The 14,100-nt window shown below is 39.5% G+C and overlaps 1 protein-coding gene across 1 annotated transcript in view; it reads right to left on the bottom strand.

Annotated features, from left to right (window-relative positions):
- Positions 1 to 14,100, bottom strand: part of LOC120522463 — an 80,119-nt gene that overhangs the window by 9,404 nt on the left and 56,615 nt on the right. The window contains exons 3-4 of the mRNA XM_039743395.1: positions 8,758 to 9,014; positions 5,990 to 6,271 (exon numbers count right to left, since the gene is read on the bottom strand). Of these exons, the coding sequence (XP_039599329.1) occupies positions 5,990 to 6,271; positions 8,758 to 9,014 (539 nt within the window). The remainder of the gene's footprint in view (positions 1 to 5,989; positions 6,272 to 8,757; positions 9,015 to 14,100) is intronic.

The raw sequence follows: 14,100 nt of genomic DNA, 5'->3' as shown, positions 1-14,100 counted from the left end.
TCCAGATGTGTTTATCCCGCTGCTTTTTGTTGCCTCAGCACTCAAGAGGATCTTTAATGCCGACCTTGATATGTGCACTGCTCACCTTGGAGTGTCCTGTGTGTGTCACTGTGCCGGTGACTGATCTGCACCGTGTCTCTCAGCCTCTCTGATGTGCTCCGGATTGACACCTTTGAATGTTTGATGGCGTAGAGCAAATTCAACCTGATCTACCACAGTGGGTTTGTTATCACCTTATTCAATGGAGGAGTTCATGGATGTCAAATAGCAATGAATAGAAGATGGATTAATGTAAATACGTGAACTGCCTTACACAATTAGTCATCGATTTTGATAGCGTTTCTAAGTGGGGATGATTCCCGAACAGATCTCTTATGCGATCCTTCCACAGTATCTCTCAAAATTATTTAGTTCAAATTGGTTATAAAGATTTCACTCCTGATCCATTTTTTTATTATTAATTTTGATGAGTCTTTAATTTGGGTTGAACTCAGACTAGCACTACGTTCAGAATTTGAAAAGCAACCACCTGAGCCACTGACGGCGCGTTTCATTGTAGCGAACTCAAGTAATTTTGTGCTCCACAAAATATTGTAAAGTATTAATAAATGAAATATTTCAATATTTGATCGAATAATAACAACTGTGATTTAAGGATTTCACCTTTTCTTTCTCAAATGTGCTTACCTATATCATGGCAAAGTACAGGGATAAACCTTTATTTTCCGTCTACTCCATTTTAATTAACATTTAAGGCTGTTAAATGTAATCTCAAGAAAAGATGAGGGTTAATTATAATACTAATAACAGGAGCGATTATAATGATACAGTGCAAAAGTAAATATTCATTAAAAGATCCGGGGTCCAAGAGTGAGGCGTCTTATTTTGTTTAACTCTTGCTATCGTTTAGTGCATTCTGCCTGTCAGCGTTAGTAATATATATATATATATATATATATATATATATATATATATATATATTTATATTTTTAAACATCAGACACTAGAAGCTGCTGAAGAACCCTTCTCTTCGTTGCCAGTCTGTAGCAGCGAAAAAGTAAAAGAAATAAGAGTTTTAACAGACATCATTGAAGTGGATCATGAGTTTGTGTAATGTTAATGAAAATGGCCAGGAGGTGTCACTAGAGAGTGAGTGTCAAATGCTTTGAAGCTTCAATACGATTTCCGCACAATTGCTTCAAACGTTTTGATGCTTTTATGAGGCTTCACTCCGCCCATCACTAGTTTGCAAAGCACACGTCAGCCACGCTTTCATTAGAGGGTGATGGTAGGACGAACCTCATCAGAATTGGCTGATGTTAAGAGTAGTGTCCAGCAGGGGTCAGTACTAGGGCCACTGCTATTTTTAATATACAGTATATAAATGGTTTAGATAGGAATATAAGTAACAAGCTGGTTAAGTTTGCAGATGATACCAAGATAGGTGGATTAGCAGATAATTTGGAATCCGTTATATCATTACAGAAGGACTTGGATAGCATACAGGCTTGGGCAGATTTGTGGCAGATGAAATTTAATGTCAGTAAATGTAAAGAATTACACATAGGAAGTAAAAATGTGAGGTTTGAATACACAATGGGCGGTCGGAAAATCGAGAGTCCACCTTATGAGAAGGATTTAGGAGTCATAGTGGACTCTAAGCTATCAACTTCCCAACAGTGTTCAGAAGCCATTAAGAAGGCTAACAGAATGTCAGGTTATATAGCGCCTTGATGTGTGGAGTACAAGTCACAGGAGGTTCTGCTCAACCTTTATAACACACTGGTGAGGCCTCATCTGGAGTCCTGTGTGCAGTTTTGGTCTCCAGGCTACAAAAAGGACATAGCAGCACTAGAAAAGGTCCAGAGAAGAGCGACTAGGCTGATTCAGGGCTACAGGGGTTGAATTATGAGGAAAGATTAAAAGTTTAAGAAAACGGAGATTAAGAGGCGACATGATTGAAGTGTTTAAAATTATGAAGGGAATTAGTCCAGTGGATCGAGATGGTGACTTTAAGATGAGTTCATCAAGAACACGGGGACACAGCTGGAAACTTGTAAAGGGTAAATTTCACACAAATATTTAGAAATGTTTCTTCACACAGAGAACCAAAGATAAAAGGAATAGTGTTGTAGACAGCAGAACCTTAGGGACCTTTAAATTTCAACTTAATGTTATATTAGAAGAATTAAGTACATAGGAATGGCGGGCTTTGCTTGACTGATTGGTCTGTTCTTGTGTTGATTGTTCTAATATTCTAATGTTCACTGTTTAGCATGCATCTACGCAGCTCAGTTTTACTTTACTACAGAAGCTATTTATTAACAAAAGGAGAGGTCGACATGCCGGTATGTAGGAAGAAGGTTATTTTGTGCCGATATAACTTGTGAAATTTTTTCAAAGCCATGCAGTTCAGCTGAGAGAGACTGCCAGATAGATAGACAAATGGCAGGAAGTCAGGTTTGGGACATGGGCAGAAAACATGTGAAGGACACACAAGCAGGTTATTTTAAAAGTGCTGATATCTGCTAGACCAAAACAGAGCCACAGTCTGCAGAAGCGATAAAAGATGAGTACAACTGAAGATATTATTTGGGCACACAGCCTGTCTGGTAATTGCCCATATCTCCCATGATTTCTATGAATATGTAAATATGTGAGTGGTTATAATGACGGAGATCCAGCACAAAGTCAGAAGCACCTTCTCTATGCTGTTGACATTCCTGCCTAATGGGACATCTGATTGTCAGCATTCCCTCACTTGGCTGTGATGTCCCTTGCGTCTCTCGCCTGAACATGTATGTATACATGATTATACAATGTACTATTGGGAGTGAATGTTTCGTTTTAAAGCAATTTAAATATATATATATATATATATATATATATATATATATATATATATATATATATATATATATATATCTACGAGGTGTGGCAGAAAAGTAATGAGACTGATTTTTTATTTACCAAAGTTTTTATTTTTTTCAAACATCAATGTTATCCCCTTCAAAGTAGTTCCCTTGGGCAGCTACACACCGATGGAGACATTGTTCCCACTGTTGGTAGCGCTGGAAGTCTTCAACCGGTATGGTCTTCAGCATGTCCGTTACACTCATTTGGATGTTTTCTAAAATCCCGAAATGACGCCCTTGAGAATATTTTTCAGTTTAGGAAAAGGAAAAGTCACACGGACTGAGGTCAGGTGAATAAGGGGGCTGGGGAACCACGGTAATGCCTTTTGAGGTCAAAAATTCTGTTATGGAGAGAGAGGCAGTTTTTCGGCACCATTTTGGCACAGACCTTTCGCATGTGCAAATGTTCAGTCAAAATTTGATGAACGGTAAATCTGTTCAAATTTAATTGTTCACTCAACATTCTTAATGTTAAACGACGGTCTGATCTCACAAGAGTGTTTACACGTTCGATGTTTTCATTGGTTTTCGAAGTTGAAGGCCTCCCTGAACGGTGTTCATCTTCAATGTGTTTTCTGCCTTCCAAAATGATTTGTGCCAGCGAAAAACTTGAGCTCGGGATAAAGAATGTTCCCCATAGGCCTGTTTTAACTTTTCAAATGTCACACTTGCCGCTTAATGGCACAACGTTGCTCCAAATTCCGCTGTTCCATTTTGCGTGGCAGAACCAAAACACAACTTCGCTAACAGCAGTCACAAAAATCACGTAGTTAACGGAAGGAGTTGAAACTCGCACTAAGCTATGGGAGGGTACTGATACACGTGCTCTATCAAGGACAACAGCGCAGCGTTGCCAGATCGCTTGCAGTGTTGCCAGTCTCATTACTTTTCTGCCACACCTTGTATATATATATATATATATATATATATATACTGTATGTACAGTCATATGAAAAAGTTTGGGAACCCCTCTCGGCCTGCATAATAATTGACTCTCCTTTCAACAAAAAGATCTTGTCTTTCATTTCCTAGGAGTACTGCGGTGTTTTCCGAACACAGATTTTAGTGAAGCAGTATTTAGTTGTATGAAATAAAATCAAATGTGAAAAACTGGTTGTGCAAAATGTGTGCCCCTGTAACTTTGCCGACCAACGCATGCAACTGCTCAACACTGACCACTTGCAACACCAAATTGGCTGGACTTGCTCGTCAAGCCTTGAACCCCATAGACAGGGTGTCCAATCATGAGAAAGGTATTTAAGGTGGTCAATTGCAAGTTGTGCTTCCTTCCCTTTGACTCTCCTCTGAAGAGTGACAGACAGCATGGAATCCTCAAAGCAACTCTCAAAGATCTGAAATCAAAGATTGTTCGGTCTCATGGTTTAGGGAGAATACAGAAAGCTATCTCAGAGGTTTAAATTGTCAGTTTCAACTGTAAGGAATTGAATCAGGAAATGGAAGGCCACAGGCACAGTTGCTGTTAAACCAACCCAGCAGGTCTGGCAGGCCTGGAGCGGCATATGCAGAGTCAGGATTGTGAGAATGTCTACAGACAACCCACAGATCACCTCCAAAGACCTGCAAGAACATCTTGCTGCAGATGGTGTATCTGTACATCGTTCTACAATTCAGCAATTTGCACAAAGAACATCTGTATGGCAGGGTGATGAGAAAGAAGCCCTTTCTGCACTCTCACCACAAACAGAGTCGCTTGTTGTATGCCAATGCTCATTTAGACAAGCCAGATTCAGTTTGGAACAAAGTGAATCGGACTGATGAGACAAAAATTGAGTTATTTGGTCATAACAAAAGCACTTTGCATGGTGGAAGATGAACACGCATTCCAAGAAAAACACCTGCTACCTACTGTCAAATTTGGTGGAGGTTCCATCATGCTGTGGGTGGGCTGTGTGGCTGTTCAGGGACTGGGACCCTTGTTAAAGTCGAGGGTCACATAAATTCAACCCAATATCAACAAATTCTTCAGGATAATGTTCAAGTATCAGTCACAAAGTTGAAGTTACGCAGGCGTTGGATATTCCAACAAGACAATGACCCAAAATACAGTTGGAAATCTACAAAGGCATTCTTTAAGAGGGAGAAGTACAATGTTCTGGAATGGCGTCACAGTTCCTGACTTGAATATCATCGAAAATCTATGGGATGATTTGAAGCAGGCTGTCCATGCTCAACAGCCATCAAATTGAACTGAACTGGAGAGATTTTGTTTGGAAGAATGGTCAAAATACCTCCATCCAGAATCCAGACACTCATCACAGGCTATTGGAGGACAGCGTCTAGAGGCTCAAAAGAGCAAAAGGAGGCTCAGCTAAGTATTGATGTCGTATCTCTGTTGGGGTGCCCACATTTATGCACCTGTCTAATTTTGTTATGATGCATATTGCATATTTTCTGTTAATCCAATACACTTAATGTCACTGCTGAAATACTACTTTGTCCATAAGGCATGTTGTGTATTAAAAGGAAGTTGCTACTTTGAAAGCTCAGCCAATGAGACACAAAAATCCAAAGAATTAAGCGGGGTTCCCAAATTATTTCATATGACTGTATATATATATATCTTTATGTGCCATATTTCTTTCTTTTAATTATTTCCGGCATGGGTAGAAAAAAGGCTTGGCTCTAGTCTGTTCTGCATCAAGGATGGACACATCCCATGGTTGAAAATGAGCAGCCTGCTTAATACATGGCACAACAGTAAGAATAAGTCATTTTCTTCTGCTCATCATAAGGAGGTTATCAATACCCATGTGATGTTGAGATATGAGGGACAGCAATAAGAAAAGGAGGGTGAGAACTGATGACTATAGTGGACATAATAAAAAAGAGATGAGGCAGAAGACTTTAAATGTACAAAAATATGTAAATATGAAAAAATAAAGAAACAAAGGCGAATCACATTAGTAATAAAAATAAGTTAACAACAAAGAAAAATACCCTGTCACAAAAGATGCTGAAGTGATCTCATCAATCCCTGCATATCTATAACTGCTCCAAAATGTCTATCTTTATTTTAGTCTGCCCAAAGTTAATTGATCAGTAAGGAAACATACCTTGCAGTCTCCCAAATACTGCCGAATATGAATCGGCGTACTTTGTTGTAAAGCATCTTTGTGCTCTGAACTGCGGCTTTGTACTGGCGATATTGTCTCAGAAAACGGAACTTATTGAGTTCAGTTTTATAAATCCTCTTGATGTCTGTCAAGATCACCTTGTTTGGAAAGTGTGCAAATAAAGAGATGGCGCGGAAGGCTTTGTGTCCTTTCACTTCTTCATACTTCTGAAATAAATGACACATGGCCCAAAATGTTCCTTCATTGAATCCATCTAGAAAACTGGAAGAATGAGAGGTAATTACTACAGAAAAACAACATTAGTTTTATGTCACATTTTCATAGAGAAGAGGTAGTTCAAAGCATTTTACTAGAAGTAAAAGAAACGGTTAAAGCTACAAAGAGAAAAAATAAGTAAATGAAAATAAGGACATACAAGACAAGTAAAGAAAATAAAAACTAAAAAGGAAGCGTCCCTAATAAAACTACGCATATTTTATGTCACTGTTACCTACAATACTTTTTCTCCCTCTTTCCTATCTGTGTTTCATTTTAATAAGAGATGCTAATGATGTTTCTCACCAACCTGCTTATTTGTGCTTTGTGTTTCACATGACTGACTCCACAAACAACTTATGGTCTGGTGATTACTGGACTGGCCTGTGTAAGAAATTTAAACTGAGTGGCTCAAAAATCATGACAGTTCACATACCAATGGAGAGGAGACAACCTGAAATAAATGGAGGAGCAGGAGCTATGTGGATAAAATACATCCAGAACAAGAAAACACCTTGGGCCTCGTGTATACCCTCGTGCATAAAATTCACACTTAAAACATGGCGTACGGACAAAAACAGAAATGTGCGTACGCACAAAAAAATCCAGATGCATTAAACTGTGCGTAAGCCAAATTCCATGCACTTCCCCTTTACAAATTCCAATGAACGTTAAATTAAATGCATGTGCCTACAGCTCCACCCCGACTCCTTCCAGAATTTCACATATTTTAATATGCAAATCAATATAAATATCACCTTCCGTTCTGTGCTTTATTAAAAGACAATTGCAAAATCATGGAAAAAAGAAGAATTTTGGAGGCAAGGAAAAATGTACTATTAGTTGGCTTAAGCAGTGGTATAAACAAGAAAAGGAAGTCATGGAGTGATAGAGTGTGACAGAGGCGCTGGTCCTGCTGTGCCAAACACATCTTCAGATGCTGACTGCACACACACCTTTGCCTCAGAAACCACTGGGCACCATCTGGCTGTGTGCTGACAGACTGTTCTGGAGTCACAAAATGCAATAGTGGATGCTGTAAGAGATGTGTCCAATGAACTAAGGAATATAAGGGCTGACCTATATGATATTGACCACAAATTAAATGAATTGGTTAAAAACATAAATGCTGCTTCTGATTACCTGTTTTTACACTCTGCTAATTACATTCAAATGAGGTTGTAACGCTGTCTAATTTGGCTGATCATTTGCGCGCCAGGGCCAGGGTCATCATACAGCAGCGTTGACACGCTTTCTATGGACTATAGAGCAGCGCATGAACAGAGTGGAAATGCATTCTATTTACATAAGCGCATTCATTCTCTGAAGGCACCTTTATAGTGTAGCATTGGTGCTGAGTGACACAACAGATCAATTCTGTTCTCTTTACATAGCTCTTTTCTGGTGACTCGCTATCCTTATACAAACTGCTTGTCTTTTGCTGCAAGAGTTGGAAAAAGTACCTGAGACTGTGCGGAGCTGCTGTTTTCTAGGCTCTCCTGCTATTATGTGATGTAATGCCAGCTCATTCCTTTTATGATTCATCCCTTGCTGATGTAACTTATCCAGCGCTGTTGCAATAGCAATGTGTGCCAGTTGACCACTCTGATTACATTTGGAAAACTAAAACTGCGAATTGTGCTTTGATGTTTTGTCAGTTCAACTACAGTGTAAGGAAATCTTATCTATCTGGATGACAAGTAGATAATACCATCCTATACAGCTGGCATGGCGCAACTCAGTGATGTTTGTGAAATACCCAATCAGTCAGCAAGTTTACGTTGAAAAGCTCCTTTGGCTAAAACCTGAGAGTGGACAGAGCTTGAAAGGAGTAGGTAGAGCACAAATCCTCAAAGTCTGCCTTTGTAAAGCTAGCGCCAGTTCAGCACAGTGCCAAGAGGAGCGCTCTTGGAAATCTAAATTGACTTAGAAGCCAGTCATCATCATCATCTATAAATACGCGCTCTTTTCTAATTGTTCCATTTAGCGATGTCTTCTAACAATGCTAAGGCAGCCAAGGTAATTGGAATAGTTTGGCCATTCCATGCAACATTATAATTGTTACAGAATGATTACAATCAAGTGAATTAAATTCATGCAAGATATGAAATTAATTTCAGTGTATTTGATAAATCCAACATCATTGATGTGAATATGAAAACCAAAAGGTAAATGACAGAAACAGCACTACTTTGACGCTGGATGCTGCCAGCTTGCAAAAATGCAAGGCACAGGGCTACTGTGAAAATGTGCATAGATTTACTCTATGATTATTTCTGATACCTCTCGATGTGAGTGTGGAAATGGGCGTACACAATATTTTTGCTTATTAGCACTGTTTATACTTGAGGCCCCAGGTAAGTGTCGGAAGGAGAACATGACACATGATGATCACAGTGCTGCCAGACACACAACTACAGAGGAACATTACTCTGAGATCTAATGAATCTAAAAAGAGACAAGAGCACTTTTACACAAAACAGGTCATTTACCGCATAGAAGATATCCGATCCAGACAGTCTGACAAGAAGTCCACAAATCTGTCATTTGTGTCTTTGTAGTTCATTACCAAGTCGACTGTAACTGAGGAGTTTTTTATAAAGAGGCTCATTCTGTTCAGTGTTATCATTGTCCAATCTGTGGCCACATGGACTTTACTATTGCTCAGCTTCAATGATTCAGTGAAGTCCTCTTGGTTTCCACAGTCCACAATACATTTAAAATAACAAGTGTAGCTTATCTGGCCCCTCTGTAAAGATATAAACACATTACACATATTCTGTTATTTTCTATTTAAATAACATTTCTGTAAAAGCATCAGCACTGGTCACTCTCAGCCATTGTAGTTTCTTTCTATAAAACCATAAAACCATATTTTAATTTTCCAAAGAGCCATATGTTCAAAATCAGATACAAAATGAATAATATATTGAATTCATCTTGTAAACTGTGACATCAACAACAACATTTATTTCTATAGCACATTTTCATACAAAAAGTAGCTCAAAGTGCTTTACATAATGAAGAATAGAAAAATAAAAGACAAAGTAAGAAAATAAAATAAGTCAACATTAATTAACATAGAATAAGAGTAAGGTCCGATGGCCAGGGTGGACAGAAAAAACAAAAAAACTCCAGACGGCTGGAGAAAAAATAAAATCTGTAGGGATTCATGACATGTTTATAAATAATTTTATGCAAACAGTAATTTTTATTTATCCATGTTTTCAATTTGAAAAAGTGCATAAAGGAGAAATAAAGAGGATATGCCACATTAAGGCACTATAGTGACGGACTACCCATAGAACACAGAATGGCATTACTCTAGATCTTCACAGACATGGAGAGGATTTAAAAAGAAAGACTGCAGAGATGCTGCTATCAGTATTCCAAGGTTCTGGATATTCCTAAACCATTTTAAAGTGTTTCTAAGCTTTTTTCTGAGTTGTGAATTCCAAACTTAGCTGTTTTATTTGAGTATTGATTAGCGTGTTTGGTCATCTGGTGATTTCGATCTCTTCTGATTTTCCCCAGCCCAAATGTTTCATTATAGTTCTCTCTTTTCATGAACATCTTAAATTCTTTTCTTATTTGCCTTTCCCAGTCAGACAGAACTAATGTGACCCTAAGATGAAGAGGAAGCAGAAGAAGAATTAAATGACAGGAAGGTACCCACCTGGGATGAAAGAGACATGACGGTGGAACAAAGAGGTTCAATATGTCATAAATCCTAAGAAGGAGGCAAAGAAGACATGGAACAAGTCGGGAGAGACGAAGATAGAGAAATGTATAGGCAGACAAACAAAGAGGCAAAGAGGTCAGTGGGAAGAGCCAAGGGACAAGCTTAGGTGGAGGTGTGTGGAAAACTGGAGGCACAGCAGGAAAAAGAAGGGTTTTATAATAGCAAAGACTAAGGACAGGGCTGGGAAGGATTTTAATCAGATAAAAGTAATGTGGCCTTGAGTGACCAAAATAGGTAAAGAAGAGATGGAAGGGGTACTTAGATTTTTTCATTCAACAAGTTTTCAAAGGTAGTATTTAAGGAGGAAACCGCAAATGAAAGCCTCGTGCCAAGAATAAGGAAGCAAGAAGTAAAGGAGGAACTGAAAAGAATGAGAAATGGAAAGACAACAGGACTGGCTGAATTTGTGGAATCTAATGCAGAAGATCAATGGGCAGGAGAGAATACCCGAAGATTGGAGGGCTGGAGTGGGATCGCATTACCATTTAAAAGAAGAAGGGCGATATTCAGGATTGTGGAAACTGCAGATGGATAAAGCTGATGTCACACACAATGAAAGTTTGGGAAAGGGTTATAGAGATAAGGCTTAGGGAAGAGATCACCATAGGGAGGATTAGTTTGATTTATGTCAGGGAGAGGAGCAACTGATGCAGCCTTTGAATTGAGACAGCTGATAGAGAAGCATCGGGAAAAACAGAAAGGCCTGCCCATATGATGTTTAATGTATTGGCAAAGGCTTATAATAGAGTGCCACCTCAAGAGGTCTGGAGGTGCATGACAGAGAAAGGGAACCAAAGAAGGATGTGAGGATTGTCCAGAATATGAACAAGGGTGTGAGGACACAAACTGAAAACAATGTTGGGGTTAGGTATGGATAGGGGACAAAACCCCAGTGTAACAGACAGACACTGCACCAATGTCCACAACACATGTGTTTATTTACAACTACTGTATTTACAATTCGGTTCCACCAACTCACACACAACTACTTAGTCCTTATCCTCTCTTTGGTCACCTCCACTCCTCTCTGCAAGCTCCATCTTCCTCCTCCCGACTCCGCTCCTCAATGGGTGAGGCGCCCCTTTATAACGCCCCGGATGTTCTCCAGGTGCTCTTAAGATGGTCTTCCGGCAGAACTTCCTGGTGTGCCAGAGGTGCTGTCCTCCAGGGCTCGGGAACCATCCAAGCACCCCACAGAGTTCAGCTTCACAGCTCCGTATCCGTGGTCCTTGATGGAAACCAGGGGCTGCCCTCTTGCACCCAGGGGAGATAATGCCCCTCTCCGGTCTTTCCTTGTTCTAGGCGTTTGGTGGGGCAAGGTCCCTGGTTGTCTGCCACACCAGTTAGTTGACCTTAAGTCAGCACTAGAGGTTCTTCTGAAAGGCACTTGCCTGTTCAAGTCCTTCATTGGTTATGGATGTGTTGACTCATGGCATGAAACACAAATCCCCAGTTGTTTAGCACCAGAAAGGAGGAAGTGGAGAGAAAGTTGGAAGAAAAGAGAACTTTGGAAGATGGAGGAATGAAGATAACTTAGAAGAAGACAAAATATGTGAGGTTTAATGATGATCAGGATTCAGTAGTTAGCCTGCAAGAAGAAATATTGGAAGGAGTAAATATGTTTAAGGATTAGTTGTAGGCCTAGATGGAGAGTTAGATGTGCAGATATCCCACAGAGTGTAGTGTGGATGGACACAATTACAATTGCAAACAATTATTCACTTCTGTTTATCTCAAGTTATGTTTCCAGTACTAAATTAGGTCTTTGTAGTTTGTAAGACTTCATCTCATATTCTTTAAAGAAAGGTGATGACTGGAAAACAACATTTTAAACAGGTAATAGACATTAGGAATACAGAGTAATGCCTTACGGTTTAATCAATACACCAGTAGTTTTTAATGTTTTGGGTGTTACTGACACACTGGAGTGCGCAAGGATTAGTCAAACCAAAGATGTTGTCAGGAAAAGCATAGGGTCAAGAATGGAAAGGCAAACCAAAGCCAAGTAAAGACAAACCAAAAAAGTCGAGAAAAATAAAAGTCAAAATAAGAAGACGGTCATAACCAAAATTCTAAATCCTACCACTAAAACAGTCAAATGTTTTTGTGTCCACTGTCACACACGTGTGCATGGGATGCAGCCGAGTACTAACTGAGAGTGAAATGCCGGTTTAGGGGTACTTATACTTTCTCTCCCACCCCGGCAATTCGGGAAGAGCAAGAAATTAACCACTTCCCTTCCAGTGCCAGACCATGTCCCTTAGCAACATCACCACCACCTCTTCCCACCAACCCTCCCCATCCTCTTTAGCAACTATCAAGGCTCACCATCTCTGCTCCAGAGCTAGTATTTCACAGGCTCATCGTTGAGTATCATTTATACAAAACCATAATATACAGGGTGGATCCTCAAACCATCATCTTTGCTGTGTGTTTACACCACCAATGGATAAAGTAGTTTGTGATCACTGCCATAATTAAAATATTATGTCCGATGATATCAACAACACGTGTTGTATAAATAAAAAATTCAAAGTAGCTTCAAATCCAAAACCAAAATTAACTTCATAAATTAAAACTCACATAAACTAGAATAAAGTATAAATATATAGCTTACTGACACTACATTGGGAATTGATGACATGGAAAATATCAATGATGTTTTTATCTTTAACTATTGGTGTATTATTTTGTAAAATTATGTTTCTACTAACATGTTTCATGTTGCTAACACATGATACCGCCCAGGGTCTTGGATTCCACAGTATGTTTGGTGAGTGTTTTGAATGCATGTACAATTTATGGTTTGATTTTTTCTTTTACTTCAGGGCTGCACGGTGGTGCAGTTGGTAGGGCTGCTTCCTCACAGTAAAGAGATCTGGGTTTGCTTCGGTCCTGCCTGCGTGGAGTTTGCATGTTCTCCCGTGTCTGCGTGGGTTTCCTCCCACAGTTGAAATACATGCAGGTTAGGTGCACTGGCGATCCTAAATTGTCCCTAGTGTGTGCTTGGTGTGTGGGTGTGTGGCCTGCAGTGGGCTGGCGCCCTGCCCAGGATTTGTTCCTGCCTTTGCCCTATGTCAGTTGGGATTGATTCCAGCAGAGCCCTGTGACCCTGTAGTTAAGAGATAGCGGATTGGAGAATGACGGACTGACTTTTTACTTCAAGTTTTTGTTTTTATTTAAGCATTGGGGTTTGTTTGATGTTATGGTTTTGACTTTTCACTGTTGGTCTACAGTACAGGAGTGCACTTCACATAATGTGAATGGAGAAGTTATAAAGATACTTCAAGAACATAAAATAAATTTAAAATTACACAAAACAAATTGTATAATATAAAAACTATACAGTTTTGGTGGTGCCTTTTGTGTTTTTATTCAATTTTATATATAAATGTATATTCAATTATACTGAAAATTTTTTCAATTCTGTATTTATATTTTAAGAGATTCAACATTTTGGAATTTTATTTTGAAGTCTGAAAGATTTTCTTTAATTTATTTATGCAACATGAATTGTGCATCACGTGACTGCAAGTGATTAAACTTGCGATCTGGAGATTTCTAAAGAACTTCTTTCGGCTGCTCCTGTTAGTGGTTGCAACCGCAGATCATCTTCTTCCATATCTTCTTGCACTCTCCATTTTGCTCTGTCACACCCATCACCTGCATGTCCTCTGTCACCACATCCATAAACCTTCGCTTAGGCCTTCCTCTTTTTCTCTTCCCTGGCAGATCTAGCCTTAGCATCCTTCTCCCAATATACCCAACAACTCTCCTCTGCACATGTCCAAACCAACGCAATCTCACCTCTCTAACTTTGTCTACCAACCGTGAGCTGACCCTCTAATGTCCTCATTTCTAATCCTATCCATCCTCATCACACCCAATGCAAATCTTAACCTCCTTAACTCTGCCACCTTCAGCTCTGTCTCCTGCTTTCTGGTCAGTGCCATCGTCTCCAACCCATATACCATAGCTGGTCTCACTACAGTCCTGTAGAACTTCCCTTTCACTTTTGCTGATACCCGTCTGTCGCAAATTACTCCTGACACTCTTCTCCACTCATTCCACCCTGCCTGCACTTTCCTTCTTC

This window comes from Polypterus senegalus, unplaced genomic scaffold, assembly GCF_016835505.1.
Source record: "Polypterus senegalus isolate Bchr_013 unplaced genomic scaffold, ASM1683550v1 scaffold_4960, whole genome shotgun sequence".
Classification (NCBI taxonomy): domain Eukaryota; kingdom Metazoa; phylum Chordata; class Cladistia; order Polypteriformes; family Polypteridae; genus Polypterus; species Polypterus senegalus.
The sequence above is the reverse complement of the archived record's forward strand: the minus strand, read 5'-3'. Positions and strand labels throughout refer to the sequence as shown.